General features: G+C 40.1%; 1 protein-coding gene across 1 annotated transcript in view; it reads right to left on the bottom strand.

Annotated features, from left to right (window-relative positions):
• P2RX1 (purinergic receptor P2X 1) overlaps window positions 1-21,936 on the bottom strand; it is a 44,797-nt gene extending 22,861 nt beyond the window's left edge. The window contains exons 1-2 of the mRNA XM_032216359.1: window positions 21,648-21,936; window positions 6,504-6,651 (exon numbers count right to left, since the gene is read on the bottom strand). Of these exons, the coding sequence (XP_032072250.1) occupies window positions 6,504-6,651; window positions 21,648-21,784 (285 nt within the window). The 5' untranslated portion in view covers window positions 21,785-21,936. The remainder of the gene's footprint in view (window positions 1-6,503; window positions 6,652-21,647) is intronic.
• Window positions 21,937-22,531: the final 595 nt, after the last annotated feature.

Here is a 22,531-nt window from a genome sequence, read left to right as displayed (position 1 = left end):
TAGTTTAGCAGATTATCCTCTTTATTCCTGGCTAAGCAGAAAAAGTTAAAAAAAAAATCACATCAGGACTTGTACCTTTGGCTGTAGTGATTGCAGTTAGGTAAATCCAAGATCTGGAGTTCATACTTTTATATCCCCTCTCTTGCGCTAGAACCCAGCTGACATTGACTTATCTTGAAAAACATAAGCAACGCCTGACTTGGTTAATATTTGCATGGAAAACCATCAGAAAAATATCTGGGGTGTAGGCAAAAATGGAAAGATTTTTTTAAAAAATCGAAGAGGAAAGCAATAGATGATGCATCTCAATGTTCTTCTGTTCATAAGCTAAGGAATTAAGAAAAAGCTGGGGCTGCTATTATTATTAATATTATTATTATTGTTGTTGTTGTTGTTGTTGTTATTATTATTATTATTATTATTATTATTATTATTATTGTACAATTGTATCACAGCGGCCAGTTGTTTCGCCGGATTTGGCATTGGTTACTAGTCGGGCCCCACCCAGGGGCCTAGGACGTCGTAACGTATTTTCGTAATATGCGTGCAGATCCAAGCAGTGCGGCTTTTTGCATTTGACTGATGGTGATTTTGTCAATTTTTAACTGTTTTAAATGTAATTCCAGTGCTTTTGGAATAGCACCCAGTGTGCCAATTACCACTGGAATTACCACTGCTGGTTTGTGCCATAGTCGTTGAATTTCGATTTTTAAGTCCTGGTATCTTGCGATTTTTTCATGTTCCTTCTCGGCGACCCTGCTATCACCTGGTATTGCGATGTCTATGATTGTGACCTTATTTTTCTCAACCAGTGTGATGTCTGGTGTATTATGCGCCAGTATTTTGTCGGTTTGTATACGGAAATCCCACAAGATCTTGACCATCTGATTTTCGGTGACTTTTTCAGGCTGATGTTCCCACCAGTTTGTTGCTGTTTTAATATTATAATTTTTGCACAAATTCCAATGGATCATTTGTGCTACTGAATTGTGCCGCAATTTATAATCAGTCTGCGTGATTTTTTTACAGCAGCTGAGTATGTGATCAACAGTTTCATCAGCTTCTTTGCAAAGTCTGCATTTGGCATCATCAGAGGATTTTTCGATTTTGGCCTTAATGGCATTTGTGCGGATAGCTTGTTCTTGCGCAGCCAGGATTAGTGACTCTGTTTCTTTCTTTAATGTACCTGTTTTTAACCATAACCAAGTTTGTTCACTGTCCACTTTATCTTTTATTTTTTCCAGAAATTGACCATGCAGTGCTTTGTTCTGCCAACTCTCCATTCTTGATTTTATCACATCTTTTCTGTATTCTTGTTTTGTCTGTTGGGCCTTCAGTAGATTTTTGTTCTTTACTTCGATTAATAGATGTTCTTGAGTGTCTTTTAAATAATCAGCCAGTGCATGTTTTTCTTCTTCAACTGTTTGCTTCACTTGTAATAATCCTCTGCCACCTGATTTTCGGGGCAGATATAGTCTATCAGTATCACCACGTGGATGTAAACTGTAGTGTATTGTCATTAGTTTCCTGGTTTTTCGGTCCAAAAGGTCCAAATCAGCTTGTGTCCAGTTAACTATGCCAGCTGTGTATCTTATAACTGGTATTGCCCAGGTATTTATGGCCTTGATTGTATTTCCACCATTCAATTTAGATTTTAAAATTTTCCTAACTCTGTTGGTGTACTCTCGCCTGACAATAGTTTTTACTTCTCCATGCTTGATGTTATCCAACTGCAGAATGCCTAAGTATTTGTAGGCTTCATTTTCTTTGCATTTAATTAGTTGGCCATTGGGCATTTCAATTCCCTCAGATGCAGTGATTTTGCCCCTTTTTATGGATACAGTGGCGCATTTTTCCATGCCAAACTGCATTGAAATATCGGTGCTGAATACTCGGACTGTATTTGTCAATGATTGGATTTCTATTTCTGACTTTCCATAGAGTTTCAAATCATCCATATATAGTAAATGCGAAATTTTTTCAGCTTTTTTGGCTGTTTGGTAGCCTAATTTCATTTTTTTTAAGATTACTGATAGTGGGATCATTGCGATGATGAAGAGAAGAGGTGAAAGTGAATCACCCTGGAAAATTCCTCGCTTGATATTAACCATTCCGTAGCTCTCATTCCCTACTGCCAACTCAGTTCTCCATTGTTTCATTGCCTTTTCAGTAAAGGATGTAATATTTTTGCTAATGCCAGTTGTTTCTAAGCATTTTATGATCCAACTATGTGGCAGTGAGTCAAATGCCTTTTTGTAATCAATCCAGACCATATTCAAGTTCGTTTTTCTGTTCTTACAATTTTCTAATATCATTTTATCAATTAGAAGCTGATCTTTTGTGCCCCTGCTCCTTCTTTTGTTGCCTTTTTGCTCTACTGGCAAGATGTTGTTTGTTTCCAAATAATCCATCATGTTATCTGCAATAATGCCTGTGAGTAATTTGAAGGTTGTTGGTAAGCATGTTATTGGTCTATAGTTTTCAGGTGTTGTTCCTTTAGTTGGATCTTTCTGAATCAAGTATGTTTTTCCAGTTGTCAACCATTCATCAATTTGGCCCTTTTGTAAAATTTCATTCAGTTGCCTGGCCAATATTGCATGTAAACTGGTCAGATATTTGAGCCAGAAACCATGTAATTGGTCCTTTCCAGGTGATGTCCAATTCTTTACCTTTTTAACTCGATTTTTGATCATCTCAGTTGTTATTTCTAATACTTGCATTTGTTTGTTGCCAATGCTTTTCTCAAAGTCATGTATCCACTTTGCTTCCTTGTTGTAGTCCTTTGCATTTTCCCACAATTCTTTCCAGAATTCAACTGTGGCCTGCTTTTCTGGTTTTTCACTTTTGGTGTCACCATTCACATTAAGACTTTGATAAAAACGCCGTTGGTCTGATCGAAATTGCTGATTTTGTTTATATTGGATGATTCGTGCCTCATATCTTTCAATTTTTCTAGCTGTTGCTGTTATCTGCTGTTTTACAATCTCTACAGCTTCATTGATGTTTCTTGTATCCAATCTATATCTTCTGATTAGCCGATCTATGATTTTGTTGTTTTTAAGCCGTTGCTCATGCATGTTCTTTAAGTTACTAGCATCTGCCCTTAATTTTTTGATTTTTTGTTCTAGACGGATTTTCCACTTTGGCTTTGATGCTTTTTCTGTTGAAAATAATAATAATAATAATAATAATTATTATTATTATTATACAATTTTATCACAGCGGCCAGTTGTTTCGCCGGATTTGGCATTGGTTACTAGTCGGGCCCCACTCAGGGGCCTAGGACGTTGTAACGTATTTTCGTAATATGCATGCAGATCCAAGCAGTGCGGCTTTTTGCATTTGACTGATGGTGATTTTGTCAATTTTTAACTGTTTTAAATGTAATTCCAGTGCTTTTGAAATAGCACCCAGTGTGCCAATTACCACTGGAATTACCACTGCTGGTTTGTGCCATAATCGTTGAATTTTGATTTTTAAGTCCTAGTATTTCACGATTTTTTCACATTCCTTCTCATCGACCCTGCTATCCCCTGGTATTGCAATGTCTATGATTGTAACCTCGTTTTTCTCAACCAGTGTGATGTCTGGTGTATTATGCGCCAGTGTTTTGTCTGTTTGTATGCGAAAATCCCACAAGAGCTTGACCATCTGATTTTCGGTGACTTTTTCAGGCTGATGTTCCCACCAGTTTGTTGCTATTTTAATATTATAATTTTTGCACAAATTCCAATGGATCAATTGTGCTACTGAATTGTGCCGCAATTTATAATCAGTCTGCGCAATTTTTTACAGCAACTGAGTATGTGATCAACAGTTTCATCAGCTTCTTTGCAAAGTCTCATTTGGCATCATCAGAGGATTTTTTGATTTTGGCCTTAATGGCATTTGTGCGGATAGCTTGTTCTTGCGCAGGCAGGATTAGTGACTCTGTTTCTTTCTTTAATGTACCTGCTGTTAACCATAACCAAGCTTTTTCACTGTCGTCGTCGTCGTCATCATCATCATCATCATCATCATCATCATCATCATCATTATGATGTTAATCTTTGGTGAGATTCACAGCCTTTGGGGCTAGTTGGTAGCTCAACAGCTCGAGTCCTAACCAAGGACCTAGGAACTGTTAAGATAACATCGGAGAATATAAGCTGCTCCAAGTAGGGTGGTTTTTGTAGAATCAGAATGTTCAAGTCTGATAAATTTAAAATTTCCAAATAGTGAGGTAGCTCTTTAGGTATTGCTCCAAGGGCCCCAATTACAATTGGGACAACATACGATTTCTTTTTCCACAGTTGCTCAACTTCAATTTGCAAGTCCCGGTACTTTGTGTTTTTTTCTAGCTGTTTATGGTCAATTCCTGCATCTCCAGGTATTGCAATGTCAATGAACTATACTTTTTCTTTTCAATTATTGTTATGTCAGGTGTGTTGTGGGCCAAGTGCCTATGAGTCTGAATTCTGAAGTCCCAGTGGTTTTTGCTGTACTCAAATCCAAACTTTTGGCACAATTTCCAGTGAATGATCTTAGCAACGCGGTCATGGTGTTGTAGGTAGTCAGTTTGTGAAATTTTGCTGCACCCACTGATCAAGTGGTTGACTGTCTCATCTTTCTCATTACAGAGGCAATATTTGCTGTTGGTGATAGCATGTTGAATTTTTGCCTTCATGCATTTGTGGCTAAGGCTTGTTCTTGATAAAACCTTCTGTTTCTTTTTTCAGTGCTCCTGATCTTAACCAGTTCCAAGTCAGCTTTTGGTCAGCTTTGCCTTCAATACTTTTCAAGTATTGGCTATGCACAGCTTTGTTTTTCCAATTTTCACCTTGCTTCTCAATTACTTCTTTCTTGTATTCAGCTTTCAACTTAATTGTCTTCAAAAGGCCTCCTTTATTTACTTCCTTAATCATTCGTTTTTCACTTTTCTGAATGTAGTCATTCAAGCTGTGCCTTTCTTCTTCCACAGTCTGCTTTATTTGTAGGAGTCCTCGACCACCGTCTGCTTTTGGTAGACATAATCCATCAACATCACTTTTAGAGTGCAAGGCATGATTCATTGTCATAAGCTTCCTTGTTTTTCTGTCCAAATTGTCCAACTCCATCTGGGTCCAGTCAATTATTCCTGCAGACTGTCAAATCATAGATATAGCCCAGATATTTATTGCTTTTATGATGTTTCCTCCACTCAATTTGGACTTTAATATCTTGTGAATTCGTCGAATGTACTTGGCTGAAGTTGATTCCTTGACTTTATTATGCATTAAGTCAGAGGCCTCTAAAATCCCCAAGTACTTATAACCTTCTTCTAGTTTTACTGCCTTTATCATTTCTTCATTCATTCTCTATTCCATCATCTTCTATGACCTTGCCTGCTTTGATTGCCATTGTTGCACATTTGTCAATTCCAAACTGCATGCCAGTATCTTAGCAGTGTATCGTGGTGTTACAGTAGCCAAGAGACCACAATGCTAGTGCAGAGTAGTAGTTTGGCTGCCAAAGTACCACCTCTGTTATAGTACACACTTGTGCACTTCCTAAGGTGTGTCACAGGAGGGTAAGCTGGTTCGCACCAGATAGAAAAACAAGCAGCTCTTCCTACAGCATCACCCAAGGGCTCCTCCTTTCCCAGAGCTGCCTTGAAAACAGGGAGGTTCAGAGCCATCAGGAATCTGACTGCCTGCACAGAGCACCAGCTGTCTCCACACTAAAGTGATACCTATCTGTCTATTTGCATAAAGCATGCTTTCAAACTGTTGATGAATAGAAACTGAGGCGAGTGACAGGCACTCATCTTGCCACGCAGTGCTAAGGTTCGAACCGCCAGAGCAGAGAACCATCCCCAGCATCACTCAGCCACTGAGTGCCTCTTAGAGTGCTGAATGACCAAGAGGCCTAAAGACAGAATGAGGACAAACCTCTCTTGCTATTCACAGCAGGGGCAGGAATAGGTGAGAAAAAAATGTAGACAATCTATTTGGAGCCTCCCAGGAGCTTCAAAATTAGAACTGAGCAGTTTCTAGTTCAACTGGGAAGATATTAAAATATTGATGTGATATTTAAAGTAACGTTAATCTGATTGATAAATATTCCTGCAAAATAGGAGAAAGTTGATCGCTTCCTTTGAATGTCATGTTTCTTTCAGCAAAATCCTGGAGTTCCATAATGTGTGTGTGCCCCCCCACCGTCCTCCTGCGCATGTGCGCTCGATACCCCCCTGCACTCCCCCCGCATGTATGCATAACCCCTGCACTCTCCCCTGCCCTCCGTGCATACGCATGCAACCCCCCTACATATACCCTTTCCCCTGCATATGTGCGACAGAGACCCAAAAACCAGCTGACTGGTGGGAGGCGTGCATGCATGCACGGTGGAGCTGAGCTGGGGCAACAGCTCGCATGCCTGCAGAGGGGACTCTGTGTGCCACCTGTGGCATGCATGCCATACATTCACCATCATAGTTCTATGTTTATTCCCTGGAAATAATTCTTCTGTCATCCCTAAAGTCTTACCTGAGGAGGAAAAACATAGTCTGCCACATCCCATAAGTATGGACCCATGCCACTAATATTTGTAACTGCGATGCCTTTGAGCTTCACCGAGACAGAGTTTATGATGCCATCCTTAGACTGGTAGCCTTTCTCGTAGAGGAATACCCACCTAAGAAAGACATTTTAAAAAAAAGATAAGTAACATGCTTAGAAAGTAATAAGCAAGAAGGAAAATAATCTGACGAAGAAATCAATAGCATTTAGAACAACAAATATTTTTGCGAGATCGAATTTGGGCTGGTCACTGGGACCAGAGATTTTCCTCCTCTGAGCTTTCAGACTCATACATACTGGAGCCCATCTTCAGGGAATTTCTCTCTACTGAAATAATACATGCTTTGGCCTGTTCTGTGAGCTGTGTTTATGCAGTGCCTTCCTGACGCTGACCGATTGTGTGTTGATGGCTGGCAATTGGCTATTGTTTCCTTGTGCTGCCAAGCCCAGAATTAAATTGGTGGTAATTCTGGGAATCCATATATTTGCCTTCATTCGGGACCCATATTTTTGATTGAAGTGATATCAGTCTGAATATTTTACATTTTTACTGCTTATAACCTAAGTTATAAGAAAGAAGCAATGGATAGAAAGTAGTCAAGGACAGAAGCAACCTAGTAGTAAGAAGAAATTTTCTGACAGCGAGAAAATTCTCTTGGGCTTAGGCTTTCTTAGGCTTTTTCCTCCAACTTTTTTCAAATCAAAGGCTATTTGGCCATTCTCACAATAGCTGGATGATATAATAGTTTTCTTGAGTCTGGGAACCACTGGTTCTTGGCTTGGCAGGTTTATTCTAACACTTCTCTGTTTTTGTTTTCCCCTCCTCTGATTATGTGGTTGTAAGTAGCTGAAGAATATGGTTACCCATTTTCTGTTTCCATTTATTTCTCATCTGAAACCACAAAAGTCTCTTCATTGTAATACCTTAGACTTTCCTTAACTGGAACCAACAGGAAGTAGCATGAATTATGATGATTAGGGGACTGGACTGGAGGCTAAAACATGTAAAGAACGGTTGCAGGAATTTGGTATGTCTGGTGTAATGAAAAGAAGGGCTAGGCATGATAGCAGTCTTCCAATATCTCAGGGGATGCCACAAAGAAGAGGGGGTCAAACTATTCTCCAAAGCACCTGAGGGCAGGACAAGAAGCAATGGGTGGAAACTAATCAAGGAGGGAAGCAACCTAGAACTAAGGAGAAAATTCCTGAAAGTTAGAACAATTAATCAGTGGAGCAACTTGCCTCCAGAAGTTGTGAATGCTCCAACACTGGACGTTTTTAAGAAGCTGTTGGATAACAATTTGTCTGAAATAGTGTAGGGTTTCCTGCCTAAACAGGGGGTTGGACTAGAAAACCTCCAAGGTCCCTTCCAACTCTGTTATTCTATTCTATTCTATTTAGCTCAAGCTGTTGAGATTTTCTTATTTTCACACCTTTCTACTCCTCTCAACACCTGAAAGCATAAAATAGCACCAAACATTTCATTCCCCCCCCCCCCCCCATTTCTTGTGAGAAGCTCTCCTTATTTCAGAAATTTCTCTTTTACATTGTATGGTGCAGATTTTGGCTTTCTCTTTTTTTAAAAAATATTTTTTTATTATACATTTTCCTTTGTTACACATCATGTTTCCATTTTGGCAATGACAGTGTACTATCTGTATCAAATCTCTTTTGAATATACATAATATTATACATCAAAATTATAGCCATTATTCTCACAATATATATAATATAATCTTCACTTCTAGTCGCTCTATACAATTTAATCTGTAATCAAATATAGTCCAATGATAATATTGCTTATAATGTTATGCATACACACACACACGCACGCACGCACGCACATACATACATACATACATATCAGTGGTATGTTTCTGCTGGTTCGCACCGGTTCAGGCGAACCGATTCGTGAAATCCAGCGAGCCGGTGAGAGGAGGTTCGACCAGTGGACCCTGAAGTAACTTCCCTAGCGAAAGCCGTGGGCTGGCGTACGCCACACGACCGAAAGCGGGTGGGCCGCGGCGACAGCCTAGCTTTCGCCAAAGCTGCGGGCTGGCGGCGGTGGTGGTGGCGGCCTAGCTTTCGTAAGTGAAAGCCACGGGCTGGCATATGCCATGTGGCAGAAAGCGGGTGGGCGGTGATGGCGGCGGCCTAGCTTTCGCCAAAGCCACAGGCTGGCAGCTGCAGTGGCGGCGATGGCGGCGGCCTAGCTTTTACAAGGGAAGGCCTTCAGGCCTTCCCTAATGAAAGCCGCGGGCTGGCGTACGCCTTCCCTAGTGAAAGCCATGGGCTGGCATACGCTACGTGGGTGAAAGCTGGTGGGCAGCGGCGGCCTAAATTTCGCCAAAGCTGTGAGCTTTGTGCAGCCCATTCATTGGAGTCAGTGATACTGAAGACTGGCAAGAACAGTCATCTTCCTTCTGTAAGTAGCTGTTTTATTACTTTTGTACTTATTTTAATCTTATTGTAGTTCATCCATTGGGCAAAGAATTCAGTGACATCATCTTGACCACTCCCACCCGGTCACATGGGCGGCAAGCCACTCCCACAAAGGAGGCTACATCCACAGAGTAGGTTCCAAAATTTTTTGAAACCCACCACTGACATATATATAGATAGATAGATAGATAGATAGATAGATAGATAGATAGATAGATATAGATAGATACACACACACACACACACACACATATACACATACATACACACACACACAAACACACACAGACATACAGCAAACGTAATTTCTAATTTTGGATTTTACCCCTTATCAGAGGGAGCCCCCTTGTGGAGTACTGTGAAGCTATTACCATGGCAACTCCACTGTGCTATACAGTAGAGGCCATTTAAAGGCACAACAGGCTGTATTTTAACAAAACACCCCGCCCCTAGGGGTGTTAGGGATGTCTTACCCCCACAGCATTTGTTTCCAGAGAGTAAGTCATATGTGAAATGCTTGTGAGAAGATTGCAGAATGACTCCAGGACATAGCAACCCTCCTAAATACATGCGTGATACCAAATGTGATCATTCGACCATGTGGATGCTGCAATCATCATTAAGTGTGAAAAATGGTAATAAGTAACTTTTTAAAGTACTGTTGTAATTTTGAATGGTCACTAAACAAACTGTTATAAGTCAAGGACTATGCGTAAAGAGGAATTTAAACATTTTTAAAATTTTATTTAAAGAAATCTACCATTGATTTTCAAGTTTTCCACATTTCAGAAATATAACTAAGACTGAGTGGTTGATTATATACTGTATTTTTCGGAGTATAAGATGCTCTGAAGTATAAGACACACCTAACTTTTGGGGAAGAAAACAAGGGAAAAAAACCTGCCTCCCAGCAATTTGCCTCCTTGCAGCAAATAGCAAACAGCCTGTTTCAGTTTCAGTACAGCCTGGTTAGCCTTTCAACGATCAACTGTTTCAGGCTGCAGGGATTGCCATAGCCTATTGCTGCCCTTCCACATCCTATTTTTGGCTTCTGAGTGCCCCATTTTCCACCTGTTCTGGACGGTAGGGATCATAATGGGCAGAAAATGGGGCATGTGGAGGCTGAAAATAGGTGCGCGGAAGCCAAAAATAGGATGCGGGGGTCAAAAATGGGACACGCGGAGGCAACAATAGGCAATGGCAAACCCTGCAGTCTGAAACAGCTGATGGTTGGGAGGCTGATTCAACCGACAATCAGCTACTTGTGTAAATCAGGCTGTGCTGAAGCTGAAACAGGCTGTTCACTGTTTGCTGCAAGGAGGCAAATTGCTGGGAGGCAGAGACCGAAGGGTAGGGGCTGGCAGGGGGGGATACATTTGATGTATAAGACGCACCCAAATTTTCACCTCTTTTAGGAGGGAAAAAGTGTGTCTTATACTCTGAAATTTATTATATAACAACCTTGATTATACAGTTAAACAATAATGTCAGAAACATTTGCCAATTTACTGTGTTTATGCAAAGATCTATCAGTAGATCTCAATCTATCTTCTGGCTGACCCTCATAAAATAATGCAAACTAAGGGAATGCCTCTTGTTTGGAGAATATGGAAGAATAAAAACATAATCCTTAAGAACATTTTCTCAGAATACATCCCGCTGTATTCAGAAGTGGCTACTTCCTGATGCGTGTACATAAAATTGACTTTAGATGATGAGTCAGCCACTACTCAGCTGGCCAAATATTTGTTTTAGAACAATATTTATTTATGGACATGCTTGCTAATTTTGCTGAACCGTGATCCGTGTCCTTAGCCATTACATCACCAATTCATTTTCTCATTTGCGTCTTTTATCTGAAGAGTAATAATACTTTGCAGGAATATTGTATGAGTTACTGCACAATGTTTGTAGAATACCATATTATAATTTAACGATGAATATTTCTCTGTCTGGGCATGTTGTGAGACTGGCTGATGGTCGGATTCTGAAAGATCTTCTGTATGGAGAATTAGTGCAGTGGAAGTTCCCCAGAGGGAGACCACAGCTGCAATATAAGGATATCTGCAAGGGAAGAGAGCTGACATCGCGACGGCACGACGTACAGTCTTGGTGCTCCGATATCGCAGTCAATTTTCTGCTGCTGGACGGTCCATTTGGACCTAAACCGTCCCGTAGAGACTATTATTGAGAAGGGCACCTCCTGCTGATCTCAGGGATACTGCAAAGTCCCTGAAAGATCCAGGAATAGCCTTTTTTTCCAGCGACAGAAACGCAGCTAATGAAGCTATTGAAGTTGGGACAGCTCCCGAATGGGAAGAAAGCGGAAAGAGAACGTGTGTCAAATTGGTGAGGAAATTTTATTATTAGAGGAAGAGACTACCCAAGAAAAAAAAATTAAATTAAGTTAAGATTGAAGACAGAAGACTTTAGGTGGAGAGATTGATCTGCATTGAACTTAGTGTGTTACTCAGTTTCTAATATATTTTTTCACGGATGGAACTTTTGCAGGGGGTCCCTATTTTTTAAATTGAATGGATTAATTCTTTCTTCTTCTTTTTTTCACTTTTGCTTATACCTATGGATTAAAATTCTCCTTTTTTATAATGCTTGATTTGATTGATTGGATTGTTTTTTTATCTCCATTTAAGGGTTTTCTTTCTTTCTTAAGCTTGGAATATAAAGAAGATAATAAGAAGGATTATAAAGAGGGTTGTAACAACAGGAGGAAAAGCAGTTACACTGCCACTTAGAGGCTGGAGGCTGGACACATTATTTTTTTCTCCTTTCTCTTTGATCACTTGAAATTCAAGGTTCTTTCAGTTTGTTTACTGATAGTGATAGTAGGAAGAGCACAGGTTGTTTACACAGGTGCTTTTTGGAAGTTCTACCACTAGCTATTGGAGAGAAGTCAACATTTTGACTTGAAAGATAATAAATGAACTTGTTTGAAGTTTATTAAAATACCCTTGAACCCTATAGTGGCAGTGTCTGTAAAATTGAAAGAATGGCTCAGCAGGAAAAAGAAACTGTAACATTGCAAATGATTATGTTTGAAATTCAAAATCTATTAGTTGTGACAGAGAGAATTGAAAAGAGATTGGAGAATATGGAATACAAAAGAGAAAAATCTGATGGAGAAACTGAGGATGTTTACCAAATGAAGAAAGTGGAGTTCAAAAGATGGAAGAAAAAAATGAGCAAAGAGATAAGAAAACTGTGGATACTGAGAACAAAGTGAGCGTGGTTGGTAATGACAAGAGCGGAATATGGAAAGGGGAGATAGATGGATTGGAACTCTACCCCAGAATTCAAAGCACAGAAGAAGAAAAGAGAGAGAAATTGACGGAGATAAGGAGAGAAATCTTGACAGAAGCACTAGCGATAACCAAATATAAGCTGATGGAAAGAACAGGTGTTGGGTTTCAAGCTTTTATGAGATACACAAGGAACAACATGTTGCCAAGGGAAATTTATACAAGATTTATTAAGAAAGTAATTAGAACATTAATGCTACAAATGGCAAGAGATATAAGATCGTACTATTACTGGAAAGATACAGGTTGATGCAATGAAAATGTATAATAAAAATTAAGCTAAAATTGGTTTACTAGTAGTATGTATAAAACGAAGCAACAATAGCTATAGTTAATTAATGATTAATAATGATAACAATACATATAGATATATTCATTTGATAATATGAAATTTTATATAAACAACACATGAAATTATGAGAGGAGGTTTAAAAGCTTTATCTAGAATATGTTATAATGTTGTATTGTGATTGGATGATCTTAGGATGATTTAATGGAATGTTATGATATAATCCGATTTTAGATTTTGAATATTATATATAAAAGGATGTAAAAACAATTATAGTCAAACTAAGGTTAAGATATAATAATCGTGATATACATGAATATAGGTGAATTTAAAATATGAGATTTGATATGAAAAGCAGGTGGTGACTATGGAAGAGATGCATGGAAATACTGTAACCAACTGACATACTTTCTACAATTTGTAATGGAAGATGGGGTTTTTATTTTTATGTTTGTTTGTCCTTGTTTAAAAAACAAATAAATTGTTTTTTTTTTAAAGGATATCTGCAAGAGGGATCTAAAGGCCTTGGGACTGGATATTAACGGCTGGGGAAACTTGACCTCTGATTGTTCAGCTTGTGGGCTAAAGACACAATTCGAAGAGACACTTGTTCAGCAGCCTGAGGGAAAGAGGCAGTCCCGGAACCAGCGAAATCTGGGGGTTGAGCAGGGGAAAGAATGTATCTGTCCCCAGTGTGGAAGAGATTTCCACTCCCGAATTGGCCTTTTTAGCTACACCAGATGCTGCTTTAGGACCTCTTTCCAGCGCATGATACCATCGTCTTTTGAGACTGAAGGATGCCAATGATTTCTCTGTTGACAGAGTAATCTCTATTAGGCCTCTGTAGGCCTTATATCATAAAGCAGCATTCTTCAACCTGTGTTCTACATATTATAGTCTTCAACTTATGACCACAAGTGAGCCCAAAATTTCTGTTACTAACAAGACATTTGTTCAGTGAGTTTTGCCACATTTTACAACACTTCTTGCCACAGTTGTTAAGTGAGTCACTGCAGTTGATTTAGTGACACTGTTGTAAAGTGAATCTGGCTTCCCCACGGAAGGCATGCACATCACACACACACACAGACACATCGCGCTTGCTGCAATGCAAGGCACATGTGTAAGGGGGACTGGATCAGCTGGGAGGCTGGCAAAAACGAAGCCTCTGTTTCTCCGCTGCTGCGGCTTACAAAGGAAGGAGGCAGGGATGATGGCTGGCGCTCGCCCCCTTGCTGCTTTTCTGGCCAGCCACCCAGCTAAGCAGGGCAAGAAGGGCTGCAGCTGGCGGGCTGCAGGGATGGGGTGGCGAGTGGTAAGTGAAGAGAGCACCGGCCAGCATCGCTGCCTCCTTCCTCCACAAGCGTGGCCAGGGAGAAATCAGGGGGAGAGAGGGAGGAGAAAGCTGATCTCTCCTCCCTCTCTTCCCCTGATTTCTCCCCGGCCGCACTCACAAACCAGTATGCACGTATCGGTGCATACCAGCTGAAGCCCATCCCTGCAATGGTCATAAGTCACTTATTCCGGTGCTGTTGTAACTTTGAACAGTCACTAAACAAACTGTTGTAAGTTGAGGGCTAACTGTATTAGATTACAGTTCCTATTATTCTCAGACAAGGTATTCCAAGCATCAGGCTGGAATTCTTTACCTGTTTGTCAGCTATTCTCAAAAATTAAATCTGGAATGGCAGAAGTGTATTGCTTCAAATCACAGATCAGGTCTTGCATTAAATACATATGGCTGTGCTCAACCCAACATATGTTCCAGCTGTTTCCTTTCTTAAAAATTGTAGCAGCAGTTTTTTTGTTCCCCGGTTAAATCGGTGCCACCATTTTCCTCCTATTTTTGCATCTTCATGTAAAGTTTCAAGTTTTAATTTTTCAAACTATAGCTCATCTCTTCCCTAGAGAACTTCAGATCATCCACCCAGTACAAATGGCTGGGGAATCTTATTTACTATTTATGGTGTCTTACTGTATAACTCTTCCAAAAAAGGCAATATTCATATCCCAAAAAAATAATCAGTGCTAATTTGTGTTTATTGATGCAAATGTAGAAATAATTATAAAAGTACAATCTGAAGAGTAATATTCATTTAATCCTAGTAGGAGAGGCATTGGATACCTGTGTCTACTATCCAGGTGTTGATAGGCAAGTTCAAAGTAGCCCTACATTCCCTTTGTACGATGTTTAATTCTTAAACTAGATTCAGTTCTTACCTGCGTTCCCATTAACCATGGCATGAAGATGCCTGACTGGGTACAAGTAGAATGGTGGTCTTATTTACAGATACAGTCAAGGTTTGCACAGGATAGGAAGAAGGAAGGTATTGCCAAAGACTACACAACATTAGATAAACTTTTGATACAGACAGAAAACAGGCTGATTAAAATGTTGTATAGATTTTTGTTGGAATACAAGTTAGAGGAGGAGCATGTCAAAGAAACTATGGTCGCCTGGGCAAAAAAATTCGGTTACAATGTGGAATTGGCTAAGTGAGAAAAACTTTGGATATTTAATCAGAAACTAACAATGGCTACGGCGTATAAAGAAAACCTCTATAAGATGTTCTACAGATGGCATCTCCCTCCAGCATGGCTCTCCAAAATGTTTAAAAATCTGGCCCCAAATTGTTGGAAGTGTAAAAAAACACCAGGCACTTTTTATCATATGTGGTGGATGTGCAATGAGACAAAAAATTATTGGAAAATGATTCAATCATGGTTAGAACAAATGGTGGGAGACCAAATCTTATTTAAACTGGAAAATTTTCTCCTAGGTATAATACCAGAGGGGTTTAAGAAAGATACACTTTATTTAATTATTCATGTACTAACTGTGGCACGCATAACTTAAGCACAATATTGGAAAAAAGAAAATACACCATCAGAGCTAGATATAATCAGAAAAGCGTTGGCCTGTGCGGAAGCAGATAGGCTCACTCTTGAACTTAAAAATAAAGGGGAATCAGAATATTTTGAAGTCTGGAATAGATTTTATGACTGGTATAAGACAAGATGACAATACTGGAACAAACTGTATATATTGTGATTGGACAGAAGGATTGATAATGTATTAAGTAGGATAATTGTCAATAGTTGTGACTAGCTGTATATAATGTGAATGTATAGTCACTTCGACTTCGCAGTACTGCATTGTTTTAAATGTAAAAATAATAAAAATATATTGAAAAAAAAGATGCCTGACTGTAGAGGAATGCAGAGGTAATCTTGACAATCACTATTGGCATTAGAAAAAAGCTAAGACTGGTTCGGTCCTCATTCACCAGGGTATAAGACAGAGGGAAGGAAAAACACAGGTTTTCAAGATATTGTTAACTCTAGTCCAGTGATGGTATACGAAGTGCTGAAAAGGGAGTGTGTGTGCTGGTCTGGGATGCAACCCAGAAGAGGAGCTGCCTAGAGGGCATGCATGCACTGGAAAATGTACGTCCGGTTTCCAGTGCTCACATGTGCGCCACCTAGCTAGTCTTCCGGATACTGGCATACATGTGTGTGCGATGATCAGCTGGGCAGTGTGCATGCTCACTCTGGAAAATGGAAGACCAGAAAATGGCCACATGCATGAAGGCTGGCTGATTGTCACATGTGCTTGCGTGCCAGAAACCTGGAAGAGGAACGAGCGACACTGAGCAGGCCAGGCGACATGGCTCTGCGTGGCACGTTAGCCATGCGTGCCATAGGTTTGACATCACCACTCTAGCCTATCTTAATAAAATATAGTTCCAATCACTCTTGCAGAATCAACGGAGAAGATATGAGAAAGAAAGTCAAAATAGCCCTATCTTGGCAAACTTTCAAGATTCAAAAGCCATAGTGGTGCAATGTTTAGAATGCAGTATTTCAGGCTGATTCTGCTGACTGCCAGCAGTTCGATCCTCATTGGATCAAGGGAGACTCAGCCTTCCATCCTTCCAAAGTCGGTAAAATGTGGGCCCCAGATTGTTGGGAGGAATATGGTGGCTCTGTAAACTGCTTAGAGAGGGCTGTAAAGGACCATGAAGTGGTATATAAATCTAAGTGCTATTGCTATTCAGTCAGGTGCTAATACATTAAATAGCATTCCTGTATTCCTTTGCATGGTTTCCTGACTTGGTCTACTTCAAAGGGCTGACAATTACTTCTGTTCTTTTTTTTATTTTTATTTTATTTTCAAAACAAACACAACACATAAAATCTTCCTTTTTTACATACTGTAGAAAGTGTATCAGTTGGTTACAAAAGGCTTTTGTGCATCTCTTCCACAGTCATCAAGCATAATTCAAATTAAGTATTTTAACTCAGATATTTATACATGTTACCATCATCATATCTCCATTTTTATTTGACTATAATTTTTTAAATGTCCTTCATCATAAAATATACCAAGATTTAACTACTTCTGTTCTTAAAGAAGACATCCGCATAACATAGGATTTGTTTCATCCCTAATCTATTGCAGAAGCAGCCTGAATTCCTCTTATCTATCCCAGCTTTACAGTAATGTTTTTCCATCTTCTCCCAGCACAAATCCTGGCATGCAAATAATCTACCATTCATAATAATTACGATTGATGTCTACTGTGCTCCTCTTAGATCTAAGAACTTTAATTCCCAGAATTCTGGGAGATGAAGTTCACTGATTGTGAAAGAGCCATAGTTTCCCAGCCCTGCCCCAGAAGAAAGATGGAACTTTCATGTTGCAGATAAGGACAGATTACATAACAGATTCCATGTCTTGGGGGGTGCCACTAAGGCAGGCCATAGCATGAAACCCTTTGTTCTTTTCTTGGTGTCTAAGAGTGCAACTAGGAGTTAGTAGTGTTGTCATCTGTGTTTCTCATTTTCTGAAAGGCCTTTTCATCCCAGCCTGGCAATGTGCTTTTTAACAAGGTTTTCCAGAAGAAACATAAGTCTTTAAGACGTCAAAACCTACTTTAGATACAGGACTAAAATGAATCCGTCCTTATCGCTCAGCATGCCAAATTCTTATTCCCAGGCTTTCAAGAGAAGGGTAAAGGCCAGGTCAGCTACAAGCAAGAAATGTCTGGAAAGTTTTCTGTCTGCTGAAAATGCCCATATTATGAGACATTTGACTTATTCTGGCAGCCGAAACCCAAACAAAAATGTTTAAAGGCCAAGATTTCCATAGATAAGATATCAATCAAAACTTGAGCTATGCACAACAGACGGAATTGTATTATATATGTTACCCAAAATGTATGAAAAGCTGGCATTGTATAGAATGCTTAGGAAATTTAAAGAGTGTGTGACATTTTTAGGCAACGTATGAATTTCTGTGTTATTTTAATTTGTTATCTAGGCACTATATACAATACCTGGGCATTATGCAGAATAACAATAACTATTATGAAAAGAGTTAGGGTTAGGATTGGGGCAAAGGTGGGTTGCTGCCGGCATTGTTGCTGGTTTGGTGCACTTCGCTTGCGCTTACCCCAGATGCACACTGCGCACATGCACGTTTGCACATAAATAGGTCTGTGCATGCGCAAAATATTAAAAATGGGGGGGGAAATCCTTCAATGAAAATTGTTTTGTACATGCACAGAACCAAAAATCAAGATGGCGGCACCATAGGAAAACCGGTTGGAGTGTGTGGCAAGCCTACGTCGTTACCAGTTCCAGCGACCCAGGCCACCAAACCACTACCGGTTTGGCCAAACTGGTAGGAACCCACCACTGAGTTGGGGTTAACTCTAACTTTAACCCTAACCCTTTATTGAAAAGACATATATGAAAATGAAAGAAAAAATGCTAAGTAAAGTACAGGACTTTCTTACTGAAAAAACCCAATATTATACCTACTTGTTGCAACAAGGAAGGCTAAAATGGCATTTTAGTGGGAGTGTTTTATACCTTGCTGGTTTGCCTTTTCGCACAGCATAGAATGCTTGTGATATATGTGAAATATTAAGCATTTCATACTTTGACGTCCCATTTCTGGCATTCTATAGATTTCCTAGGCATTCTGTAAAATGCCTAATTTCACACATTGACAGTAACATATAACAGCTTTGGAGTTCAAATCCTAAGATTGAAAATCTTCAATCAACCATCCAGCCAGTCAACCTCTTAGCCAGTAAAACAATCAGGTTACTGATAGGCCCACATACAGACTGATTTATTTTTCAATTAAGGCAAGCCATTAGCTAATGCTCGCGAATCCAATATTCCCACTTCTTTGGGACATATGTCATAAGGATACCACATATAAACAAGCAATAGAACTTGGATCATATAGCTGCCATCCTGACATTTTTGACCACCCTGTATGCTCCTCCTGGATCCTCTCCAATTAGCATAGGGAATGCTAAACTACATGGACAGATGTCTCATGTGATTTTAGATTCAGATGCCTTTTTAGTGCTGAAACAAATTGCTTTGGGAGACAATCAGTGTGCAAAGCAGAATTCAAGAAATAGTCAATAAAATGGTAGCTGCAACAATTTTTAGGTTTCCTTTCTTTAATGGGGGGAAGGAATGATTGCTCAATGGTGAAACAGAAATTCTGCTTCAGTCAGACCTGGCTGGTGGTGTTGGAAAAAAATCCCACCCAGCATCCTAAAGATTCTCAGCTTCCCACAAAAATGACTTTTAACAGTATTTCTCAACCTTGGCAACTTTAAGACTTCAACTCCCAGAATTCCTGACTTAGAACACTGACTTAGAACAATGGGGTGTCAATTCCCAAAGCAACAATACGCATAGTATCATAGCAAGCTGTGTCCAACAGCATTCTTTTTGTATCAAGTTGAATTCAGTGTACAGTGTACCCATAGAGTTGGCCATTTTTTTCTCTCTTCTTCTGGGATATTTTCTCACCTTTCCAGTCTAGTCTCCATCTAGTCTCCCATCCAATTATTACTAACATCTGATTGGCATATAACAGTGATGGCTAACCTTTTACGGATCGAGTGCCCCAAGCACACATGCATGTGAATGTGTGTGTGTGTGCCCGAACCCCCAAAATGTAATGTGTGTGCAGTCCCCGCACATGTGCCCTGCCCCTGTGCATGCACGCAGCCCCGCAGCATGTGCCCCATGCATGTACATGCTGTCCCCTGCATGTGTCCCCCTGCACATGCTCTGCCCCCCCAAGCATGCGCACTCAGGCACCTGCATACGCTCCCTTTCCCCCACGCATGCACGGCAGAGACCCAAAGACCAGCTGGTGGGTGGGAGGCTCATGCGCATCCGTGGTGGAACTGCACTGGGGCTATGGCTCCCGTGCCCACAGAGAGAGCACTGCATGCCACCTCTGGCATGCGCGTCATAGGTTCATCATCACGGGCATATAAGATCTGTGCCAATCTACTTCAGTGACTTCAGTATTCTTAACTTTGGATTGCCCACCCACCTCACAAAAATTGGAAAAAAAATGTTGTCTTTCTAGTGAAAGTTTGCGGCTCCTGCTTTGTATAAGACAGGAGTATTTGAGTCTCTAAGGCCAGGATAGTATAGGTAGTCCTTGAATTGGGACTAGTGGTTTTACAACCATTTGAAGTTATGATGGGTGTTTTTCATGCATAGAGCAGAATTGAGTCCTTCGACAGGCATCTCTTTCAACCAGTCCCTAGAGATGAGAGTGTATTTAAAGCAGGATCAAAAGTAAAGCAAAGGTACTTTTTCAAGAGGCAACTGAACTTTCTTGGTTTTTCCTTAAAGATGTTTCACTTGTCATCCAAGAAGCTTCTTCAGTTCTTTTGAAATAGCACCTTTGGGACACTCATGACCTGGATGACTGAGAATCTCCATAGACATCAGGAGTAAAGGTTTGTGATGCAATTCCTGCCCCATAATCTTGACTTTGCCAAGATGAGTGACAACTGGGCAGGTTTTGAAAGAAGGCTTAAAGTGAAAGGGAGTAGAAACCTTAGCACAGCTGGAAGTCTTGCTAAGCAACAACTCCTTCTTGGGAAGAGCTGATTCCTATTCCAGATGTGGGTAGAAGTCCCACATTTCAAATATATCTGCTTCACATGGAAAGATTCGGCGAAGTGGGGGATACATATGGAGACAATCAGGAGAAGGCTGCCATGTGCAACTCGATAACTTTAAATGGGTTTTCATAGCCTATATAGGACTTTTTCCCCCAATTGCATTTTCAAGTCCTTCAGACCATCAAAAACTAAAAATGCTCATTGTTTCCTTACCTAACCCAGAAGTGGATGACCTTGATCAACCAAATGTCTGCTGGTTAATCAATAGCATTAATAGCAATAGCACTTAGACTTATATACGGCCCCATAATGCTTTACAACACTCTCTGGATGGTTACAACATCAGCGTATTGCTCCCAATAATCTGGGTCCTCATTTTACCAACCTCACAAGGATGGAAGAATGGAAAGCTGAGTCAATTATTAAACAGATGGGATTCATGGGTTGGGCAACCAATCACAGTAGAAACAAACAAGAGAATTGAATGGCTCCCTTGCCTGATTCTAAACTGTGTAAAGACTGCAAAAACAGAGGGATAGAATCAAGATCCCGTGAAGTGTTAATACCACTTTATAATGCCTCGCTAAGGCCACACTTGGAATACTGCATTCAGTTTTGGTCGCCACGATGTAAAAAAGATTTTGAGACTCTAGAAAGAGTGCAGAGAGGAGCAACAAAGATGATTAGGGGACTAGAGGCTAAAATACATGAAGAATGGTTGCTGGAACTGCGTATGTCTAGTCTGATGAAAAGAAGGACTAGGGGAGATAGCAGTGTTCCAATATCTCAGGGGCTACCACAGAGAAGAGGGAGTCAAGCTATTCTCCAAAGCACCTGAGTGCAGGACAAGAAGCAATGGGTGGAAACTAATCAAGGAGAGAAGCAACCTAGAACTAAGGAGAAAATTCATGACAGTTAGAACAATTGAAGTGGAACAAACTTGCCTCCAGAAGTTGTGAATGCTCCAACACTGGAAGTTTTTAAGAAGAGATTGGATATCCATTTGTCTGAAGTGGTATAGGTTTTCCTGCCTAAGCAGAGGGTTGGACTAGAAGACCTCCAAGGTTCCTTCCCACTCTGTTATTCTATTCTAAACACTTACCCAATGACATAGGAAAGGACCACCAGCTGGATCAGTCGGAAGGTTAAGCCCACCTTCTTGTTGTGCACCAAAACCATCCTTGGGGTGTCATATTCAAATAGAAATGAGGAGATTTTTTCTGTGAATTTATGGCCCATAAGGAATAGCGATGTGGTTTCTTTTGATAGTTGCAGCAGGCCAGAGTCTTCTGCTGACCGATTCTCCCAAAGTTTATCTTTCTCACTTCTGCTAATTTTCTTTGACTTTTCAGCAGGCTCCGTCTTCTCACCCTGTAAGCAGCAGCAAAAAGGTTTTCCCCCTCTTACTGGGTGTAGTAGTTTACTTTACATCTCCTTAGATGGTCTGTGGGGTGGGACAGGGTGTGTTTACTGAGTGGAGGCAGTCGCAAACAACCACCCGAGTACAGCTGAACAGGAAAGATTCATTTTTGCATCCTGCTCTGGCCAATTATAGAATGGAGTGATGACTCCAAAGGTTAGAATGATTTTTTAAAAAATAATTGACAACCTCAGTGTGTTTCACAAATTAAAATAGGAAAAGCTTCCGTTATCCCAAGTCTATTACACCAAACTTTAGTTTGCAGGATTAAAAGGTCAGAAGGAGTTTGGGGTTTGAGGTTAAAATGCAGTTCAAATCTCTAGGCTTGCCAGAAAAACATGGCCTAAAAATCCAGATCCACAAAGCTTTAGATAATAATCATCGGATGGCAAGCGAAGTCTACCTTCCAAGTGGCTGTGTTGATTAAATGCAAAAAGGAATCAGGAAGGTTACCTCAAGCTCTTTTCAGGAAAGACCAAGTAAAAATGAAAAAAAGTAAACATAAATATTATAAAATGTTTATTTTATTATGGAACAAGATCTGGACTCTGTCTTCACAGGACAAA

Source organism: Thamnophis elegans, chromosome 4, assembly GCF_009769535.1.
Source record: "Thamnophis elegans isolate rThaEle1 chromosome 4, rThaEle1.pri, whole genome shotgun sequence".
Taxonomy (NCBI): domain Eukaryota; kingdom Metazoa; phylum Chordata; class Lepidosauria; order Squamata; family Colubridae; genus Thamnophis; species Thamnophis elegans.
The sequence above is the reverse complement of the archived record's forward strand: the minus strand, read 5'-3'. Positions and strand labels throughout refer to the sequence as shown.